This window comes from Oncorhynchus mykiss, chromosome 18 (assembly GCF_013265735.2).
Source record: "Oncorhynchus mykiss isolate Arlee chromosome 18, USDA_OmykA_1.1, whole genome shotgun sequence".
In the NCBI taxonomy this organism is placed as follows: Eukaryota; Metazoa; Chordata; class Actinopteri; order Salmoniformes; family Salmonidae; genus Oncorhynchus; species Oncorhynchus mykiss.
The window spans coordinates 44,119,892-44,143,019 of NC_048582.1; the positions used below are offsets into that span (position 1 = coordinate 44,119,892).

Below are 23,128 nucleotides of genomic sequence, written 5' to 3' on the forward strand. Positions count from 1 at the left end.
AGGGCCACTAGATGTCCTGTGATGGATTACATAAAATCCTTGAAAGATACCAAAATTCTGCAGGTTAACTGGTAAGTTTCCATTAATATACCCTACATTTGCAAACCTAATACTAGGTAAATATTATTTGTCCAATATATCTCAACCACTATGCAGATTTAAAGAAAACGTTGGACAATTATGTTTCAAATTGTTTCCCCATCTGTTTAAAATGTTACCGGGATGTCGGGCAACTTCGCACACTGCAAAGGCAGTTTTTGTGTGTCTGAGTTAGTATTTTTAATTGGCTAACCACATTGTCAACCTGCCTCTAACTAAATGTCATTGGCTCCTGCAGGTGACAAGCAGCCGTCTACACGAACTGGAGCAGGAGAGGCTGCAGATGCAGGAGGAGCGAGAGATACTGTCACGGCAACAGGATGCCATGAGGGAGCATGCCGGCCCGCGCGAGTTACGTATGTACCCCACCACTTATTTTCTTGTTGGATCTGAATGGAACAAAATATACAGTTTGACAAACATTCAAATATTGCTTGTGTTCACCTAATACCTTTTTGCAATGTTGGTTAGAGCCTGTAGGTAAGCATTTCACTGTAAGGTCTGTATTCGGCACAAGTGACAAACTTTGATTTGATTGGTTTTCTAGACCGTGAAATAATGGTGAGAATGTTATCTTCATATCATGTAAAGTGTATTGGATATGCGCAATGCCTATTCCAATAGAGATGCTCAAAAACATGCAGTTGGTGATACTCAAGAGCTATGACTACATATTTCTATGACATCACTACTCCAAAGAGTGGGCAGAGTGGAGTGGGGGTTGTATCATTGAAATAGAAATACTAGCATTACTGAGAGAAACCCCTCAGGCCATGGCAATTTGACATGTCCGTTCTAGTAATTATATTTCTGTGGGTCTTATGACGAAGATAAAACAGGCCCATGTTATTTTGCATACAGAAGGTTGGTGTATTTCCTTGATTAGATCTACATTTGATTATTTGTGTGACTCATTGTCATCATCATTATCATCACACACTGTGTCAGCTTAAGAGTAGCCACTCATTGTTATCATCTTATCACTCAATGACTTTTTAACGAAATCCTTGTACTTTTAATTTATATACTCTGTTATTACTGTGCTTTACTGAATTCCTATAGAAACGGTGACCGTGGTGATTCATTCATGTTGTAATGAAGTTTGCAATTGATCATTGTTTTTGATGGAAATCCTCTGGGATAAAACGGAATCCTGGAACACATGTACTGTAACTGACAAAAGTCTCACCTGGGTTGTGTTCATTAGGCACCAAACGTAATGAAGTGGACTGAAATGGGGAGGAACTACCTTGATTTGAACAATGACACACTTGTTTTCCTTTGCAAAATATTTTTTAAGCATTTTCCGATGCATTACCTCTTTCCAGTACTATTTCAAGGTATTCCATAGGTTAATGAACAATCCATAAGGAAATGGCAAGTATACAGCAAGGACATGAATTCAATGTACAGGGAGCCATTTCAGTAACACCTCACTCCTGCTCTCACCTCACTGCATTGGCTTATCCATCCTCTTCCGACACAGCTTTAACCAATACCATGACAGCACATGCAGGGAGGCCCCGCCCTCTTGTTTTCACCTCTCGCATCCTTTCTCCTCCAGTCTTCCTCCTTTTTATGACAAAACAAGTGCATGTTGAAATACTGTGCTTTCTTATTCCTCCCATAGGCCTAGTTGAAGCTGCAGTCGATGCAGCACCTGAAGCAGGTGTGTCCCACATCAGAGCATGGCCAGTCTATCTATGTTACCTTTTAGTCTCTAGTCGATTGGCACTTATATATATATATATTTTTTAACCCCCAAATACAGCAACTCACAAAAAAATGTTGGCGCTTGCTATGGGCTCACTCACTCAGTCACTAACCCTTGCTTACGCTTTTTCTTTTTTGATTCACTTTTCTACGTCATGGTTTGTCATGTTAATGTCTTATGGGTCAGTGTGATCATTCTCATTTGATTTATGATTGAGCATGATTGAAGGAATCGGATAAGCTATATTTTGATACGTTGATACTGTAAGCGTAAGTATTTCCTCATTGGCAATCATCTTTGCTCCTAGAGTTTAGCTCACCCTAACCTTACTTCACATTATCCATGCTAACATCGGGACAATGTCCACTACCTTTGGAGTTAAGATGATTGCTCAATTAGGAATTTGTCCCACCCCTTGCCTGCAATTGCATATGAGGCATGGATATTGCAATGTCTCAGCACTGTCTATGTGCTTGGTCTGTGGTTTGCACTCTCTTACCCTTTTATCTGTTGAACTAATACAATGAGGGTTTTGATCTCCTGGGTGAAGCAATGTTGGTTGGTTTAATGTTGGTTAAATGATAGCATCGGATTAGTATATGTTGGGAAGATACTGGGAGTGAGATTGATAGATATGTTATACGTGATGCTGAAATGGCAGACTGTTTTGGGGGCATTTTGTTAAAAGCGGCCATCTCAATAATGTCATAATTTTAAAATGAATAAAACACAATTTTATAACTTCTGAGACAAAAACCGCTGAATATACTTAGGTTTTACATTAATAGGCTGTAACTGAGTCCACAATAACTCCATCTCAGCATCCTGTCCATTGATCGAATGAAACCTGTCCAAAATCATTGACTCCTCCCCTCTAAAGCGACCTTATGTGTGACGCCTTCTGTCCTTCCCTCCCTTCCCCCCAGACCTCCTGGAGGAGACGGAGAAGCTGATGGCTGAGAAGGTAGAGGTGCAGCGGCAGGCAGAGAAGGAGAGTCTGGGCCTCCTGCACCAGGTGAAAACACTGGAGGCTGAGCTGGAGGAGCAGGTCAACCGGGTCATCGAGCTGGAGCATGCCCGCAAGACAGAGACCGGCGACCTGCTGCAGCAGATCCAGGCCCTGGAGAAACAACTGGAGAAGAACCGGAGGTTCCTGGATGTAAGAGAAAGAGGGGAAGGGAGAGATGAGGGAGGGGGGATGGATGCATGACTGGATGGATGAATATGGATAGAGAGATGGGAGAGATGGATTAATGGGGAGGGGTGGATGGGGGAGGACCTTAGGAATTACGTTGTTTTAAAGTATACAGATTTACACAAATGTTATATGAATGTGCATGTTGGTTATTGGGGATTAGGCAGTGCATAAGGTATTTCCCTTAGGCACTCTCCTTTAAAGGTTTGGTCTTAAAATCTGATCCCCAGGAGCAAGCCATCGACCGGGAACACGAGAGGGATGTCTTCCAGCAGGAGATCTTGAAACTGGAGCAGCAGCTAAAGAACAGCCAGAAGCAGCAGCCCGGCTCTGAACAAAGAAGCAGAGAGGTAACAATTCAGTTCCGCAATGGCCCCAGCATTGAGCCCTGTGGGACCCCACAGTCAGTTTCTCCCTCCTTTTGTTCTGTCACAATGGGAAAGGCAGTAATGTAGATGCTCAGCTTGTAAAAGTGGACTGTTGTAGCTTTTTACATGAGGACTCAGTGTCTTCCAGGACAATGGGGAGGTAGAATTTCCTATGGTTACCAGAATATGATCCCAGACTAGTTAAACTGGAACTGTTGCATCAACATGTATTGTGAAGGAAAATGTACGTATAGTATTTGCTGGATGGGGCTGTTTTTGTTGTGTTTTTTCCGGGCGAGGGTTGATTTGTCGATCATCACCATGGTAATTTATATTGAACTGAAAGGGGGTTGTGGATATGATGTGATTTGTAATGCATTTTGTAAAACTGTAGTATTTAAGGCTTTTTAATTGAATATTTTATTGGACATAATCGGTTTTAAGTGGTTTTGTCCGTGTCACTAAACACTTAATATATTTTGAGTCTTTCGAAAAAGCAGATTTCATGGCGAGGTTACTCTCACACTGTGTTGTAGCTACCTTTCTCAAGTAAATATCATTAGTTACAGTGGGGCAAAACAGTATTTAGTCAGCCACCAATTGTGCAAGTTCTCCCACTTAAAAAGATGAGAGAGGCCTGTAATTTTCATCATAGGTACACTTCAACTATGACAGACAAAATGAGGGGAAAAAAAATCCAGAAAATCACATTGTAGGACTTTTTATGAATTTATTTGCAAATTATGGTGGAAAGTAAGTATTTGGTCAATAACAAAAGTTTATCTCAATACTTTGTTATATACCCTTTGTTGGCAATGACAGAGGTCAAACGTTTTCTGTAAGTCTTCACAAGGTTTTCACACACTGTTGCTGGTATTTTGGTCCATTCCTCCATGCAGATCTCCTCTAGAGCAGTGATGTTTTGGGGCTGTTGCTGGGCAACACGGACTTTCAACTCCCTCCAAAGATTTTCTATGGGGTTGAGATCTGGAGACTGGCTAGGCCACACCAGGACCTTGAAATGCTTCTTACGAAGCCACTCTTTCGTTGTCCGGGCGGTGTGTTTGGGATCATTGTCATGCTGAAAGACCCAGCCACGTTTCATCTTCAATGCCCTTGCTGATGGAAGGAGGTTTTCACTCAAAATCTCACGATACATGGCCCCATTCATTCTTTCCTTTACACGGATCAGTCGTCGTGGTCCCTTTGCAGAAAAACAGCCCCAAAGCATGATGTTTCCACCCCCATGCTTCACAGTAGGTATGGTGTTCTTTGGATGCAACTCAGCGTTCTTTGTCCTCCAAACACGACGAGTTGAGTTTTTACCCAAAAGTTCTATTTTGGTTTCATCTGACCATATGACATTCTCCCAATCTTCTTCTGGATCATCCAAATGCTCTCTAGCAAACTTCAGACGGGCCTGGACATGTACTGGCTTAAGCAGGGGGACACGTCTGGCACTGCAGGATTTGAGTCCCTGGCGGCGTAGTGTGTTACTGATTTTAGGCTTTGTTACTTTGGTCCCAGCTCTCTGCAGGTCATTCAATAGGTCCCCCCGTGTGGTTCTGGGATTTTTGCTCACCGTTCTTGTGAACATTTTGACCCCACGGGGTGAGATCTTGCGTGGAGCCCCAGATCGAGGGAGATTATCAGTGGTCTTGTATGTCTTCCATTTCCTAATAATTGCTCCCACAGTTGATTTCTTCAAACCAAGCTGCTTACCTATTGCAGATTCAGTCTTCCCAGCCTGGTGCAGGTCTACAATTTTGTTTCTGGTGTCCTTTGACAGCTCTTTGGTCTTGGCCATGGTGGAGTTTGGAGTGTGACTGTTTGAGGTTGTGGACAGGTGTCTTTTATACCGATAACAAGTTCAAACAAGTGCCATTAATACAGGTAACGAGTGGAGGACAGAGGAGCCTCTTAAAGAAGAAGTTACAGGTCTGTGAGAGCCAGAAATCTTGCTTGTTTGTAGGTGACCAAATACTTATTTTCCACCATAATTTGCAAATAAATTCCCAAAAAATCCTACAATGTGATTTTCTGGATTTTTTTTAAACATGTTGTCTGTCATAGTTGAAGTCTACCTATGATGATAATTACAGGCCTCATCTTTTTAAGTGGGAGAACTTGCACAACGGGTGGCTGACTGAATACTTTTTCCCCCCACTGTATTACATTATGATATTTCTGCTGAGCATCATCGTAATCTTGACCACGGAGGTCTGTCTTTGCATTATCATGGCATCTGCTGTCATAACAGCTGTGACATATTGCTTGTCTCTGGTTTATTGTACGTCAATTGAGTTGTTGTGGCTTGTTTCAGCTAAAAGTCATTATCATAGCTCCACGTCTCTTTGACATGCTGTGGCAGTGTCTCTGCTTGCTGTTGCCATCAGCTGTGTTTTACATTAGTTACCATGCTGCTGTTCGTGTTCAGAGTCTTCAGCCGTATTATAGTGGCATGTGTTGTGGAAACGTTTCACTAAAAGTCACTCAGAGTTAGTTGAATTTAATTATAGTTGTCTCTTTTTAAACATCATTGTAGATACTGCACTGGCCTGTTTTTGCTAAGCTAAATGCATTTAGCGTTATCTCAGCAGCCTTTCTCTGCAATCATAATCTTAGCGCCATTCCTTCTCCCTCCACCTTCTCCTGTTAGTCACTGCTATGCTCATTAAAGGCCATTCTCTCTCCTTCTTTCCTCCTCTTCCCTCCTCTCTCCCTCTCTTTGCCTCTCCTATGGCAGGTGGATCAGCTGACCTCCCAGGTATTGCTATTAGTTGCATTGAAACAGCCTCTCTCATTAGCGAAACTCCATCAGTTGCATGGTAGCAACCTGTCATTGTAAACCACGTCAGATCCCCCCACTTTCCCTTCCTCTGCTCTCTTTCTCCTTTTTGTCCCTTTAAATATTCCTCTGTTCACCATAGCAGGTGGATCCGCTGCCCTCCCAGCTGTTAGTGCTGCTAGCATCATTGAAAAGGCTCTACTAATAAATATCATTAGCTGCACTAAAACCCCACCTCTCCCTCCCTCTTCCCCTATTTTTCTCCCTTTCTCTACCATGTAGCAGGTGTGGATCCTCTGACCTCATAGAATTGCTCCCGCTTACATTAATACTGCCGTTGTTCAGCCGCACCATAGCCAAGCCATCCTTGTTTCTCCTTCCCTTCTGCTCCTCCCCTCTGCTCCTCCCCTCTCCCACACGGCAGGTGGCTCAGCTAATCTAACAGCTATTGCTAGTAGCTAACATATACTGAAATGTAGCTTCTCTCATATTGAAGCATATCATCTATTCTGCATTTTGATTATTTTTTTAATCTAACTAGGCAAGTCAGTTAAGAACAAATTCTTATTTACAATGACGGCCTACCAAAAGGCAAATGACAGGTAGACTTTCTTTGCCATCCTCGCTGAAGCTCTCCTCATTCCCTCTACCCCTAGTGATGGAGGGGGAAAATCGCTACATTTAATTATCGTAGTATACTTTTTTTATATCAATGCTTAGACTCCAAGTATCGATTTGTAAAATACGCAATTTAAATTTTAATTTATTTTGTTACTTAGCATTAGCTAGCACTATTTGGCTCTACCTGTGCCAAAACTCTGGTATTTTTCATCCTATAGCTTCTTCTACATAGCTTCTTTCTAAATAGTGAGCCAACATGGTTCCAGCACTTTTATTTCCATGAACAATCAAAATCAAAATGTTCTCATGCGGTCTTTGAGCAATATGTTTGGAACATCAAATTGCAATTCGATTACAGTATCGAATAGCCATACAAATAGAATCACGAGAATTGCAATATATATCGTATCGGCACCTAAGTATCTGATAATATTGTACCGTGAGGTCCGTGGCAATTCCCAGCCCTACTACCCCCTCTTTCCCTCCCTCTTTTCCAAACGGCAGGTGGATCAGCTGACCTCCCAGTTACTGTGTTGTGTTGCTACTAGCTAGCCACATTGATACATTGAAGCTACAGACTGTACGATCCTCACTGAAAACCCCTCTTTCCCTCCTTCTCTCCTCCCGCTCATTTCTCCTCCTCAACCCTATCCTCTCCCAGGTGGATCAGCTGACCCAGCAGCTGAGGGAGAAGGCGGACTGGTGCAGCGAGCTGCTACTGGCGTCTGAGCAGCTGCAGCGCGAGGCGGGCGAGCGCAACGAGGAGATCGACAAGCTGGAGGGCCGCATCCGCGAGCTGGAGCAGGCTCTGCTGGCCAGCACAGAGACGGTGAGAGAGACAAAGGGGGGAGGGGTGGAGAGAGACAGGGAGGAAGATGAAAAAGAGAGGAGAGGGACAATGGAGTGGGAATAGTTAATGATGCTGTGTTAATGTTAGCGGGGGTGTGTGAGTGAGAGAAGATGGAGTGTGTGACTGTTTCAGAATGAGAGTTTGTATGTTCTGGTTGAGTGTGAGAGAATGACAGCGTGAAGCTACATGTGTATATGGGTGTTTGTGTGTGTACATTAGTAAGAAAGGAGACTGTACAGACAGTCCCTGATGTCAGGGCTGAGAATGTGTGTGTGCGCCCATAATAATGAGTACTGCACCCAAGTACTGCACATATCAAACTCATTCCACGGAGTGCCGAGTGTTTGCTGGTTCTCACTCTACCCTTGTACTTCATTGATTAATTAAGTTCACTAATTACTAAGGAACCCCCCTCACCGCAGACACTCGGCCCTCCATGGAATGAGTTTGACACCCCTGAAGTACCGCAACCAATATCACTGTTGGCAGGCTGAAACACTGAGCAGTGAAAGAAATGTCCCCATAACTTGCTACTGCACAGATGATTAAGTGTATGAGATTGCAGCTACTGTATATGATGTATGGCTGTGCAGTTGTGTGTGTGCTTGCGTGTATTATTGTGTGTGTTCGCCACGCATGACCTGGTTGCTAAATAATAATATTGTGGCGTTGCGTGCATGTGTGTTTCAGGTGGAGGATAAGAGGCAGGATGTGTCTGTTAGTGGGCCTGGTGACTCCTCACTGGAGGCTCAGCTACAGACTGAAAGAGAGGCACTGGACAGGAAAGAGAAAGAAGTAATGTATTAGACTTATGGGGGGTTTCTTTCTTTCACATGTTTGGAAGGGAATATATAAGTAGCCAATCCAGCAAAGTGTCAAAGCTAGCCAGCAAAAATCTTGATTGGTTATCACGCCCCCAATGATTTACACAAAATGGGCCATTCCTCTGCTTGTTGCATCCCTTTGCCTGCCATCTTTCACCTCGCCTCAAATCACACTCCTTCAATTACCAATGATGTACACAAGACAGGTCCCCACTTGGATTTCAAGTCCCCTGTTCATGTGTCGATGCCCTGGTCCTCAGTTAAACAAGAACCCACAACACGCCAGCCTGACTCCCCCCTTCCCACTCTTCCCCTCCAGATCAGTAACCTGGAGGAGCAGCTTGAGCAGTTCCGGGAAGAGCTGGAGAACAAGAGTGAGGAGGTGCAGCAGCTCCACATGCAGCTGGAGATCCAGAGGAAGGAGCTGAGCACCCAGCAGCAAGACCTGGAGACCAAGGACAGCATGCTCCAGGTAACCGGCCAGTACATAGCTAGGCTAGCATGTAGGTAGCCTTTGTCCCCATACAGCTAGGCTAGCATGTAAACTCAGCAAAATAAGAAAAGTCCTCTCGCTGTGAACTGCATTTATTTTCAGCAAACTTAACAGGTGTAAATATTTGTATGAACATTACAAGATTCAACGACTGTGACATAAACTGAACAAGTTCCACAGACATGTGACTATCAGAAATGTAATAATGTGTCCCTGGACAAAGGGGGGGGGGGGGGGGTCAAAATCAAAATTAACAGTCTATCTGGTGTGGCCACCAGCTGCATGAAGTACTGCACTGCATCTCCTCATGGACTGCACCAGATTTGCCAGTTCTTGCTGTGAGATGTTTCCCCACTCTTCCACCAAGGCACCTGCAAGTTCCCGGACATTTCTGGGGGGAATGGCCCTAGCCCTCAACCTCCGATCCAACAGGTCCCAGATGTGCTCAATGGGATTGAGATCATGCTCTTTGCTGGCCATGGCAGAACACTGACATTCCTGTCTTGCAGGAAATCACGCACAGAATGAGCAGTATGGCTGGTGGCATTGTCATGCTGGAGGGTCATGTCAGGATGAGCCTGCAGGAAGAGTACCACATGAGGGAGGAGGATGTCTTCCCTGTAACGCACAGCGTTGAGATTGCCTGCAATGACAACAAGCTTAGTCCGATGATGCTGTGACACACCGCCCCAGACTGTGACGGACCCTCCAGACACAAATCGAGTACAGGCCTCGGTGTAACGCTCTTTTTTTTCCTTCAACGATAAATGTAAATCCGACCATCACCCCTGGTGAGACAAAACCGCGACTCGTCAGTGAAGAGCACTTTTTGCCAGTACTGTCTTGTCCAGCGACAGTGGGTTTGTTCCCATAGGCGAAGTTGTTGCCAGTGATGTCTGGTGAGGACCTGCCTTTACAACAGGCCTACAAGCCCTCAGTCCAGCATTTCTCAGCCTGTTGCGGACAGTCTGAGCACTGATGGAGGGATTGTACGTCCCTGGTGTAACTTGGGCAGTTGTTGCTGTCCTGTACCTGTCCCGCAGGTGTGATGTTCGGATGTACCGATCCTGTGCAGGTGTTGTTACACGTGGTCTGCCACTGCGAGGACAATCAGCTGTCCGTCTGGTCTCCCTGTAGCGCTGTCTTAGGCGTCTCAAAGTACGGACATTGCAATTTATTGCCCTGGCCACATCTGCAGTCCTCATGCCTTCTCGCAGCATGCCTAAGGCACGTTCACTCAGATGAGCAGGGACCCTGGGCATCTTTCTTTAGGTGTTTTTCAGAGTCAGTAGAAAGGCCTCTTTAGTGTCCTATGTTTTCATAACTGTGACCATAATTGCCTACCGTCTGTAAGCTGTTAGTGTCTTAACGACCGTTCCACTGGTGCATATTAATTTATTTATTATGGTTCATTGAACAAGCATGGGAAACTGTGTGTAAACCCTTTACAATGAAGATCTGTGAAGTTATTTAGATTTTTACAAATTATTTTTGAAAGACAGGGTCCTGAAAAGGGGACATTTATTTTTTGTTGCTTAGTTTAGGTAGCCTTAGCTCCCTCACAGCTAGGCTAGCATGTAGTTAGCCTTAGCCACCACACAGCCAGGCTAGAACAGTGCATCGGAAAGTATTCAGACTCATTGACATTTCCCACATTTTGTTATGTTACAGCCTTATTCTTAAAAAATAAATCCCTCATCGATCTACACACAATACCCCATAATGACAAAGCAAACCATGTTTTTATAATCTTATTCCATAAAAAAAAAATATATATATATATATATATATATATACCTATATACAGTACCGTTCAAAAGTTTGGGGTCACTTAGAAATGTACTTGTTTGTGAAAGAAAAGCATTTTTTTGTCCATTAAAATAACATCAAATTGATCATAAATACAGTGTTAACATTGGTAATGTTGTATATGACTTTTGTAGCTGGAAACTGCAGACTTTTTTATGGATAATCTACATAGGCGTACAGAGGCCCATTATCAGCAACCATCATGCCTGTGTTCCAATGGCACGTTGTGTTAGCTAAAACTAAAAACAGTTTTCAGCTGTGCTAACATAATTGCAAAAGGGTTTTCTAATGATCAATTAGCCTTTTAAAATGATAAACTTGGATTGGCTAACACAACGTGCCATTGAAACACAGGCGAGATGGTTGCTGATAATGGGCCTCTACACCTATGCAGATATTCTATTAAAAATCAGCCGTTTCCAGCTACAATAGTCATTTACAACACTAACTATGACTACACTGTATTTCTGATCAATGTTATTTTAACGGACAAAAAAATCTGCAATTCTTTAAAAAAAAAAAAATGTTAAGTTGTACCAAAGGATACAAAATGTCAGAATAATAGTAGATAGAAATATTTTATTTCAGCTTTTATTTCTTCACTGATTTCCAGTGGGTCAGAAGTTAACATGCACTCAATTAGACCTCCTTCCCAATGAATGTGATCCTGGATCAGTTGACATGCCGGTAAGTGAAATCGAACAGCTGATCAAGCTGTCGTGACCGAATGCTGCAGACTTAACGCATTCACAGGTCACTACGGAGGAGTTTTGGTTCCTGACTCAAAGGGAATACCTTGACGTCTCCCGCTGAGCATTAATGCCGGGTTCAAAACAACCGGGAGCTCGGAACTCAAATATCAGACTTCAGTACGTTCAAGACAACTGGGAACTCGGAAAGAACGAGCTCCGACTGTGAAAAAATTGGAAATCCAACTCTGGCCTCTTTCTAGAGCTTTGACTATTCGACCTAAAGATCACTTGCATCAAGATTTGACCTCCTATCCTTCAGGTTTCCTAGTTGTTTTTAAAGCATCATAAAACTCATCGTTGGCTGCCCTTTTTGTTAGCTAATGTCTGTGTGATGCTGGATTTAGTGCTCTCATTTGCATTAAAACCAAATGGGCCTGTCGATCCAGGTTGGATGAGACAGCAGAGATGCGTGCCCACTTTCAACCACGCCCCCTGACTTTGAGAAGCTCCGACACGACATGCGTCAAGCGCACCCATCTCTAGTGGTGGTGAGATAAGAGACATTATGTCAGACTAATTTGCAATTGACTGCCTCACATTAAAAGTATGTGATGGTGAGTTGAGGACAATCAGAAATACTGTTAGAATGTTTTTCAATTGACTGCCATAGGAATCCCTGTACTATAGGTAATCCTTAAAGCAGCAAGGTTGACACGTGGTATCCATCTGCTAAACAAAGCTACATAAAGATATATCAAAGGATAAAACAAGTGTGCTATTAACCGTTGCTACACTTCAAAAACATATTACGATGTTTATCGATACTGAAAAACCTGCTAGTAGATTAAGACCAATCATTTTATGTAGAATGGTTCATGTAGACTTCTCTTTTGGTCTAACTGATAGGTCTGCACCTGGGCAATGTTTGCAGCTAGCTAATAGATTAAAAAGAGTGTTAAGTGATAGAAACATTACATTTAACCTTTTTTTACATTTCTAACTTACCTTTTGGTCTTTCTTTTTAACCTTTTGGAAATAAGTGTTAACAGACTGCACCGGTGCAAACTGGCCCCAATCAAGTGAATAGTCCGCTGTGACACTAACATAGTCCATTCTAAAAGACAACCCAACTTTAAAAATGGCTAATATGGACTCCTCTAGCTACAGTATATTACATAGACATTTCAGTTCCAATTTTAAATGAAAAATATACTTTTAAGATTTAATGTAGCTTTCATAAACCCGTTAGTTATAATGCCTGTATAGATGCTACAGAAGTAATTTACAAGCAAATGCTATATATATGCCACATTAGCCAAAGCACCAAATGTGGTACTTGTTGGGCTAATATTGTAGGGATAGGTAGTATCCCCACCCAAAGATAAAGACCCCCCCCCCCCCTTTTAATGTTCCCTACTGTTTTAGTCCCAGTTTAAGGGTGATATTTTTTGTGTGTTGAGAGCCTGCAGATTATAATCTCCGACATATGATAAACTTTTGAAGGTGATGGAGGAGAAACACAGGGAAATAGCTCTTCTTAATGAGCAGATGGCTAAGCTTCAACACACGGAAACAGCCCCTGACAACAAGGTAACCCCATATACATATACGTTAGACAGACCACTTGTTCTTCTGTTCACATATATGTATATCTTTGTGATAGTGGATAAGTGTTTGTGTTGTGTGACAGCCGTTCCTTTTATTTAGTATTTTTGTTGTGGCGTAACCCACCATTTTATTTTAGGTTTTGGTAAGTAGGCCTCTGTTGTGTTGTGAATTTTTCTTTAAGTTGGCTTACTAAAGAGACACTTGGAACACCCTAGAATTGTCCAATGAATCATAATTGGTACCTGAAGTACCATTATTACAGTTGTCTCAACCAAACATTTTACCTGATTGGCTGAGACTCATATATTATCTATCACATAAATATTATCAATAACTATAATGCCGTGGCACAACTGTGTCTCAGAGGTTTAACAGAAAGCATGAGCCGGTCTTTTTCCTCCACACATTCGTCCTTATTCCTACATTCACTGCTCTGTCCTTCCCTTCAGGAAATCAATGCGAGGGATGAGCTACTGCGAGATCTGGAGTCCCAGGTGGAGTGCATGCGGAGCGAGCAGCAGCGCCTGAAGAGGAACAGCGAGGAGGAGTTGGAACAGCTCAACGCCGTTATCGACAAGCTCCAGGAGGAGCTGGCCAACATTGAGCGGAAGCAGTTCTCAGAGATGGAAGAAGAGCTCAAGCGCCAGTTGAAGAGCCAAGTCGAAGGTCCCAGCAAGGAGGAGTATGACGAAATGAAGCAAAAGATGGACCTGGCCACACTAGAGCTGGACACCATCAAAGCCGAGCACTGCTCGCTGCTGGAGAGGTACCGATGCTTGCAGGAGAGCAGACTAGCATTAGCCGAGTCGGAAAAGGAGCTGTCGGACGACATGGCGATGGAGCTGCAAGATGCCCTGAGGGATAAGACGGCGGCGTTTGTAGTGGTGCAGGCTCAGATCCAGGCACTTGAGCAGAATGCCACCTCCAGGGTGAAGGAGCTAAGCCTTAGCGTCCAGAAACTTGAGGCCTGTGTCACAGAGAGAGACTCTGAACTGACCCGCTGCCGGTTCCTGGTGGAGCGGGCCCAGGAGGACGCTGACGACCTCCAGCGCAAGGTCCAGGACCTGGAGGACAAGCTGAGGGAGAGGGTGGCCACCGCGCTTGTCAGCCAGGCCCAACTGGGCGCCATCCAGCAACAGCTGCATCAATCGCAGCAGTCCAAGGGCCAGAGAGCCAAAGAATCCGTCCATCAGGATCCCAGGGGACAGATGGAGGTACCAGGCTTTGGGTTTGCAGGAATGTCCCGAGCAGTGGAGATCCAAGGAGCCAAACATGGCCCCACTGGGAAGGTGGTCCTCCTGACGGAGAAGCTCCGCGAGCTGGAGGTAGGCCTGAGCGGCATGCAGAAGGACCAAGAGCTGCAGAAGCAGTTACTCTCCAGCTCCGAGGAGGAGGTGCTGGAGTACGAGAAGAGGCTGGTCTTGCTCATGGACCTGCTCAATCAGATGAGGACGACCAAGCCTGTTGGACGCCAGAGAACATTTCCAGCCACAGAGGTAGTTAACTTTAGCCTTCACTATTGTCTCTGGGGTTAAGTTAGCTGTAGCCTGCACCGCATCCTATGAATTAGTTTTTGTGGGGTAGAGTTAGCCTGCTCTAGTTTCCATGGATGAATAAATTTGCTTACACCTACACTGCCTGGAGACGTTTTTCACAGGTTAAATGCTGACAAGCTGCTGTCTCTTTGAACTCTGAACCAGACTGCATCTTCTGGAGGCAACGAGCTGGCTGTGTCTGAGATTCTACAGGAGCTACAGAAGGTCAGGGACGAGGCTTCAGCCACCAAAGAACAGCTCAGCAGTTACAAGGAGAGCAGCAATAAACTCCAGCAGGAGCTCAAGGTATGTAATATCACCCTCAACAACCATGTTAGATTAATCCTCTGTTATTATTGCATGAGAGGGTGTTACAATTGTCACGTTTTACTTTTTTAGGCAAAAGAGGTCGCAATAGCCAACCTTCAAGAAGACCTTCAAAGGGTAATTAACTAATGTGAAAGGGAGTTCCTCCGATTGCCAGACACAGTACAATTCTACTTTGCCTCAGATTTGCTAAAGTATTGCAATACTTTCTTGTTCTTGACATTATCTTAAATCCATTGTCTTGAAATCCAAGTTTTAGAATTTCTAACATCTAACTATTCCCCAGGTGTCATCGGGAGGCAGTGAGGCGAAGATGTCTGAGCTCCATCGGGAGCTGAAGGAGGTCAAAGAGGAGCTCAGCAGCTACAGGGAAAGCTGTGACAAGCTACAGGAGCTTCTACGGGTATGAACACAGTCAGATTCAACCAGTGTTCAGCAAAGGAAAGAACTATGGGAGTCACAGTCTTCCAGTGCCGAACTTCATTTGTTGATTTATTAATTGTCCATTTTGTGTGGATAACAGTACATTTTGAAAATGTTGACAATTTTAGTGATTAACCAATCTGACCATTTCATTTTTTTAAATTGTACCAAAGGAGGGAGAGATGACCATAACACATCTCAAGGGAGAACTCTACCGGGTAAGTACAGTTGAAGTCAGAAGTTTACATAAACCTTAGCCAAATACATTTAAACTCAGTTTTTCACAATTCCTGACATTTTAATCTTAGTAATAATTCCCTGTCTTGGGGCCTCCCGGGTGGTGCAGTGGTTAAGGGTGCTGTACTGCAGCGCCAGCTGTGCCACCAGAGACTCTGTGTTTGCGCCCAGGCTCTGTCGTAACTGGCCGCAAACGTGAGGTCCGTGGGGCGGCGCACAATTGGCCTAGCGTCGTCCGGGTTAGGGAGAGGTTGGCCGGTAGGGATATCCTTGTCTCATCGCGCACCAGCGACTCCTGTGGCGGGCCGGGTGCAGTGCGCGCTAACCAAGGTTGCCAGGTGCACGGTGTTTCCTCCGACACATTTGTGCGGCTGGCTTCCGGGTTGGATGCGCGCTGTGTTAAGAAGCAGTGCGGCTTGGTTGGGTTGTGTATCCGGAGGACGCATAACTTTCAACCTTCGTCTCTCCCAAGCCCGTACGGGAGTTGTAGCGATGAGACAAGATACCACGAAATTGGGGAGAAAACGGGGTAAAATTTTAAAAATTCCCTGTCTTTAAAAAAAAAAATATATATATATATATATATTTATTTATTTATTTATTTATTTATTTATTTCACCTTTATTTATTTAACCAGGCAGGCAAGTTGAGAACAAGTTCTCATTTACAACTGCGACCTGGCCAAGATAAAGCAAAGCAGTTAGGCACATATAACAACACAGAGTTACACATGGAGTAAAACAAACATACAGTCAATAATACAGTAGAAAAATAATATATACAATGTGAGCAAATGAGGTGAGATAAGAGAGGTAAAGGCAATAAATAGGCCATGGTGGCGAAGTAAATACAATATAGCAATTAAAACACTGGAATGGTAGATTTGACAGTAGATGAGTGTGCAAAGTAGAAATACTGGGGTGCAAAGGAACAAAATAAATAAATACTGTAGGGGAAGAGGTGGTAGTTTGGCCTATTTATAGATGGGCCATGTACAGGTGCAGTGATCTGTGAGCTGCTCTGACAGCTGGTGCTTAAAGCCAGTGAGGGAGATTAGTGTTTTCAGTTTCAGAGATTTTTGTAGTTCGTTCCAGTCAATGGCAGCAGAGAACTAGAAGGGGAGGCGGCCAAAGGAAGAATTGGCTTTGAGATATACCTGCTGGAACGCGTGCTACGGGTGGGTGCTGCTATGGTGACCAGCGAGCAGAGATAAGGCTGGACTTTACCTAGCAGGGTCTTGTAGATGACCTGGAGCTAGTGGGTTTGGCGACGAGGGCCAGCCAACGAGATTTAACTTTGGATTGGAGATGTTTTATTTGAGTCTGGAAGGAGAGTTTACAGTCTAACCAGACACCTGCAACAATTTCTGCAGATAATTTTAGAAAGAAAGAGTCCAGATTGTCTAGCCCGGCTGATTTGTGGGGTCCAGATTTTGCAGCTCTTTCAGAACATCAGCTGACTGGATTTGGGAGAAGGAGAAATGGGGAAGGCTTGGGCAAGTTGCTGTGGGGGGTGCAGTGCTGTTGACGGGGGTAGGGGTAGCCAGGTGGAAAGCATGGTCAGCCGTAGAAAAATGCTTATTGAAATTCTCAATTATAGTAAATTTATCGGTGGTGACAGTGTTTCCTATCCTCAGTGCAGTGGGCAACTGGGAGGAGGTGCTCTTATTCTCCATGGACTTTAAAATGTCCCAGAACTTTTTTGAGTTTGTGTTGCAGGAAGCACATTGCTGCATGAAATAGCTAGCCTTGGCTTTTCTAACTGCCTGTGTATATTGGTTTCTAACTTCCCTGAAAAGTTGCATTTCACGGGGGCTGTTCGATGCTAATGCAGAACACCACAGGATGTTTTTGTGTTGGTTAAGGGCAGTCCGGTCTGGAGAGAACCAAGGGCTGTATCTGTTCCTGGTTCTAAATTTCTTGAATGGGGCATGCTTATTTAAGATGGTGATGAAGGCATTTTTAAAGAATAACCAGGCTTCCTCTACTGACGGGATGAGGTCAATATCCTTCCAGGATACCCGGGCCAGGTCAATTAGAAAGGCCTGCTCGCTGAAGTGTTTCAGGGAGCGTTTGATATTGATGAGTGGAGGTCGTTTGACCGCTGACCCATTACGGATGCAGGCAATGAGGCAGTGAACACTGAGATCTTGGTTGAAAACAGGTGAATTTAGAGGGCAAGTTGGTTAGGATGATATCTATGAGGGTGCCCGTGTTTACGGCTTTGGGGTTGTACCTGGTAGCTTCATTGATAATTTGTGTGAGATTGAGGGCATCAAGCTTAGATTGTAGAATGACCGGGGTGTTAAACATGGCACAGTTTAGGTCACCAAGCAGCACAAGCTCTGAAGATAGAATGGGGGGCAATCAGTTCACATATGGTATCCAGAGCACAGCTGGGGGCAAAGGGTGGTCTATAGCAGGCGGCAACGGTGAAAGACTTGTTTTTAGAGAGGTGGATTTTTAAAAGTAGAAGTTCAAATTGTTTGGGTACAGACCTGGATAGTAGGACAGAACTCTGCACGCTATCTCTGCAGTAGATTGCAACACCGCCCACTTTGGCCGTTCTAGCTTGTCTGAAAATGTTGTAGTTAGGGATGGAGATTTCATAGTTATTGGTGGTCTTCCTAAGCCAGGATTCAGACACGGCTGAGACATCCGGGTTGGCAGAGTGTGCTAAAGCAGTGAATAAAACAAACTTGGGGAGGAGGCTTCTAATGTTAACATGCATTAAACCAAGGCTTTTACGGTTACAGAAGTCATCAAAAGAGAGCACCTGGGGAATAGGAGTGGAGCTAGGCACTGCAGGGCCTGGATTCACCTCTACATCGCCAGAGGAACAGAGGAGGAGTAGGATAAGGGCATGGCTAAAAGCTATGAGAAATGGACGTCTAGGACGTCCGGAACAGAGAGTAAAAGGAGCAGGTTTCTGGGGGAGATAAAATGGATTCAAGGTATAGTGTACAGACAAAGGTATGATAGGATGTGAATACAGTGTAGGTAAACTTAGGCATTGAGTGATGATGAAAGAGATATTGTGTCTAGAAACATCATTGAAACCAGGTGATGTCATCCCATGTGTGGGTGGTGGAACTGAAGGGTTGGATAAGGTATAATGAGAAGGGCAAGAGGCTCTACAGTGAAATAAGCCAATAAATGTTAACCAGAACAGCAACAAAAAAAACATCCGCACCACATTTGGTGAGTCGGGTTAGAGGAGAGTGTTTTGAAGTTGAGTTTTTAGAAAAAAAATATCTAAAAAGTTACATGAAGAAAAATATATAAAATATATATACACAGGACAAGACGAGGACAAGGGACATCTGACTGCTATGCCATCTTGGAAAATAATCTTAGTCTTAGGTCAGTTAGGATCACCACTTTATTTTAAGAATGTGAAATGTCAGAATAATAGTAGAGAGAATGATTTATTTCTTTCATCACATTCCTAGTGGGTCAGACGTTTACATACACTCAATTAGTAGTTGGTACCTTTGCCTTTAAATTGTTTAACTTGGGTCAAGCTATTCAGGTAGCCTTCCACAAGCTTCCCAAAATAAGTTGGGTGAATTTTGGTCCACTCCTCCTGACAGAGCTGGTGTAACTGAGTCAGGTTTGTAGGCCTCCTTGCTCGCGCACGCTTTTTCAGTTCTGCCCACACATTTTCTATAGGATTGATGTCAGGGCTTTGTGATGGTCACTCCAATACCTTGACTTTGTTGTCCTTAAGCCATTTTGCCACAACTTTGGAAGTATGCTTGGGGTCATTGTCCATTTGGAAGACCCATTTGTGACCAAGCTTTAACTTCTTGACTGATGTCGTGAGATGTTGCTTCAATAAACATTCGACTTCTACTGTACATCTTGCTGCAAAGCAGAATATTCCAACTTTACTCAGCAATATGGAAAAATATCTGACTATTGACATGTCTTCACTTGTATGGGTCTTTGATAAAAATCTGTCCTTTCACCTCCCAGGCCTCATTGGAAGGTGACGGTGCCTCCACATCCGAGCTTCTCCAAGAGCTCCAGGAGGTCCGAGACGAGGCAGCCGCTACCAAAGGACACCTGAACAGCTTCAAAGAGTGCAGCGAGAAACTCAAGGCCGAACTCCAAGTCCGTGACCTGTCAATCGCGCAGCTCAAAGAGGAGCAACAACAGCTCAGAGTAGCCTTGGCGAAATCCGCGGAGTCACTGTCAACACTATCCCCAGTATCACCATCTCAGTCTCCCTCACTTGATCAGCAGCAGCAAGCACCACCCTCCCATCCAAAAAAGAAAGGCAGCAAACCGCAAAACCAACGCCAGGGGTCCAAGGGAAAAATGGCTGCCAAAGACAAACCATCGCTCTCCAGGAAGAACTCTGCTGCGGCAAACCAAAAGTCTTCCGACAAATTGTCCAGTCAATCGTCTGATCTTAGTGGATCTCAACGTCCGCCACATACAGACGCTGACACCCAGACAGAGAAATTTTCCTCCCAGACATCTGGCCAGCCCAGATCTGTTTCAGAGGAGGAAGAGGTGGAGATGATGATCGGGGAGTACCAGGAGAAGATCGTACAGATGCAGGAGCTGCATGCGGCAGAGATCCTGGACATGGAGGCCCGGCACATCGCAGAGAGCGAGGCCCTGAAGCGGGACAATCAAATACTGGAGGAGGAGTGCAAGGCTCTCAAGACCGTCATCGATAAGCTGCAACGCTCCCACAAAGTAAGTCCATTGGACGACATCAAATCAAACTCTTTGTCACATGCGCCGAATGCAACATGTGTAAGCCCTAAACCAACAGTGCAATTCAAGAAAGAGTTAAGAAAACATTTACCAAGTAAACTAAAGTAAAAGATTATAAAAAAGTAACACAATTAATTAACATTGTCCATGTCCATGTGCAGGGGTACAGGTTAGTCAAGGTAATTTGTACATGTAAGTAGGGGTGAAGTGACTATGCATAGATAATAAACAGCGAGTTGCAGCAGTGTACAAAAACTAATAGAGGGGGTGTCAATGTAAATAATCTGGTGGCCATTTGGTTAATTGTTCAGCAGTATTATGGTTTGGAGGTAGAAGCTGTTAAGGAGCCTTCTGGTCCTAGACTTGGCGCTCCGGTACCGCTTGCCATGCGGTAGCAAAGAAAACAGTCTATGACTTGGGTGACTGGAGTCTTTTACAATTTTTTGGGCTTTCCTCTGACACGCCTAGTATATAGGTCCTGGATGGCAGGAAGCTTGGCCCCAGTGATGTACTGGGCCGTACATACTACCCTCTGTAGCGTCTTACGGTCAGTTGCCGAGCAGTTACCATACCAGGCAGTGATGCAACCGGTCAGGATGCTCTCGATAGTGCAGCTGTAGAACTTTTTGAGGATCTGGGGACCCATGCCAAATCTTTTCAGTCTCCTAAGGGGAAAAAGGTGTTGTCGTGCACTCTTCACAACATCCCAGCAGAAACCCGGTTTCAGTCTGTTTTCTTCTGTTTGGTGCCTAATTTAACATGACCCACATGATTTAACATGATGAGCTTGACATTTTTATGGGGGAGTAGGCCGTTTTTGGAACTCAAACTCTTCTGTATACTGACCTGGTTTCATGCCCTCTAGGCCCCCTCATCGAGACCAGAGCATCCCGCAGGATCGCAATTCAAAGACGGCTACACCAGTGGTAAGTTAATGTAGTGTCACATATCCCACCTCCATGCCGAATTGTTCTTGAGGTCACGTGTTTTCCCTAGTAATCACAATACCCTAGGCCAGGGATCATCAACTAGATTCAGCTGCAGGACAATGTTTTCTGAAGCGGATGGTCAGGGGTCCGGAACATAATAATAATTAATAATTAATAATAATTTGTTGACTGCAAATTGACCTCAAGTAGCCCAAACAGATATGTTTGACAAAAAACATAATAATTTCAAACCTTGCTTACATTTGAATACGATCATGTGTCTCCCTGTTATGCGTAGGAATACTTGGGAACAGTATAAAACCACCTGTTAGCTAAATTCGCCCCCAGTTGGGGAACCCTGCCCTAGCCTATAAAACACTTTCACCATTTTTGGACCGGGTAACCTAACCTTTACACAAATGCAGAGTAATATATATAGCTTACGCTCAGTCATGGTTGCGTCAACCCCTCTCATGCAGACCAAGGCGCATCATAAGCCACCCTGGCTTTATCCTGTCATTATCTGCACGTGGGCTGTTGTCTTAACCCCACCCTGGCTTAGTTTCCCAGTGGCAAGGATGATTTTGAGACAATGAGGGATTTTTCTACTCCTAAGCTTTCTCTAGTAAAACACATTCCTGGCTATGTAATGCAGAATTTAACTAATTTGTCAGCTCAAGCCATCTCCAGTGACCATACGCCCAGATTAGCTGCAAGGAACTAGTGGCACCCATGAAAACGGACGCTAACAGGACAGAAATGTCTTACTATTAGTTAAATATTAATTGTTAACCATTAATATTAAAAAAAGGTAAATACGTAATGTTTTTATCACAACACTCTTGGCATTCTCTCAACCAGCTTCATGAGGTAGTCACCTGGAATGCATTGCAATGTGTGCCTTGTTAAGTTAATTTGTGGAATTTATTTTCCTTAATGCGTTTGAGCCAATCAGTTGTGTTGTGACAAGGTAGGGGGATATACAGACGATAGCCCTATTTGGTAAAAGACTAAGTCCATATTATGGCAAGAACAGCTCAAATAAGTAAAGAGAAACGACAGTCCATCACTACTTTATGACATGAAGGTCAGTCAATACTGAAAATTTCAAGTTTCTTCAAGTGCAGTCGCAAAAACCATCAAGCACTATGATGATACTGGCTCTCATGAGGACCTCCACAGGAATGGAAGACCCAGAGTTACTTCTGCCGCAGAGGATAAGTTCATTAGGGTTACCAGCCTCAGAAATTGCAGCCCAAATAAATGCTTCAGAGTTCAAATAACAGACGCATCTCAACATCAGCTGTTCAGAGGAGACTGTGTGAATCAGGCCTTCATGGTCGAATTGCTGAATAAAATCTCTACTAAAGGACACCAATAAGAAGAAGAGACTTGCTTGGACCAAGAAACACGAGCAATGGACATTAGACAGGTGGACATTTGTCCTTTTTGTCTGGAGTCCAATTAGATATTTTTGGTTCCAACAGCCGTGTCTGTGATCAGCGGTGTGGGTGAACGGATGATCTCTGCATGTCTATTTCCCACCGTAAAGCATGGAGGGGGAGGTGTTATGTTGTGGGGGTGCTTTGCTTGTGACACTGTGATTTATTTAGAATTCAAGGCACACTTAACCAGCATGCCTACCACAGCAATCTTCAGCGATTCGCCATCCCATCTGGTTTGGGCTTAGTGGGACTATCATTTGTTTTTCAAACAAGACAATGACCCAACACACCTCCAGGCTCTGTAAGGGCTATTTTACCAAGGAGGAGAGCGATGGTGCTGCACCAGATAACCTGGTCTCCACAATCACCCGACCTAAACCATATTGAGATGGTTTGGGATGAGTCGGAGCGCAGAGTGAAGGAAAAGCAGCCAACAAGTGC

The 23,128-nt window shown here is 44.2% G+C and overlaps 1 protein-coding gene across 10 annotated transcripts in view; it reads left to right on the forward strand.

Moving 5' to 3' along the window:
• Window positions 1-23,128, forward strand: part of akap9 (A kinase (PRKA) anchor protein 9) — a 138,148-nt gene that overhangs the window by 99,248 nt on the left and 15,772 nt on the right. For 5 of the 10 annotated variants that reach the window (XM_021572164.2, XM_021572165.2, XM_036952904.1 and 2 more), the window contains 16 exons: window positions 338-455; window positions 1,730-1,768; window positions 2,740-2,972; window positions 3,239-3,358; window positions 6,123-6,143; window positions 7,447-7,614; window positions 8,326-8,430; window positions 8,779-8,931; window positions 12,957-13,043; window positions 13,511-14,557; window positions 14,762-14,902; window positions 14,996-15,040; window positions 15,210-15,326; window positions 15,520-15,564; window positions 19,561-20,292; window positions 21,179-21,239. In XM_021572164.2, coding sequence (XP_021427839.2) covers window positions 338-455; window positions 1,730-1,768; window positions 2,740-2,972; window positions 3,239-3,358; window positions 6,123-6,143; window positions 7,447-7,614; window positions 8,326-8,430; window positions 8,779-8,931; window positions 12,957-13,043; window positions 13,511-14,557; window positions 14,762-14,902; window positions 14,996-15,040; window positions 15,210-15,326; window positions 15,520-15,564; window positions 19,561-20,292; window positions 21,179-21,239 — 3,232 coding nt within the window. The remainder of the gene's footprint in view (window positions 1-337; window positions 456-1,729; window positions 1,769-2,739; window positions 2,973-3,238; window positions 3,359-6,122; window positions 6,144-7,446; window positions 7,615-8,325; window positions 8,431-8,778; window positions 8,932-12,956; window positions 13,044-13,510; window positions 14,558-14,761; window positions 14,903-14,995; window positions 15,041-15,209; window positions 15,327-15,519; window positions 15,565-19,560; window positions 20,293-21,178; window positions 21,240-23,128) is intronic. The other 5 variants (XM_021572171.2, XM_021572172.2, XM_021572166.2 and 2 more) reach the window with 5 other exon arrangements.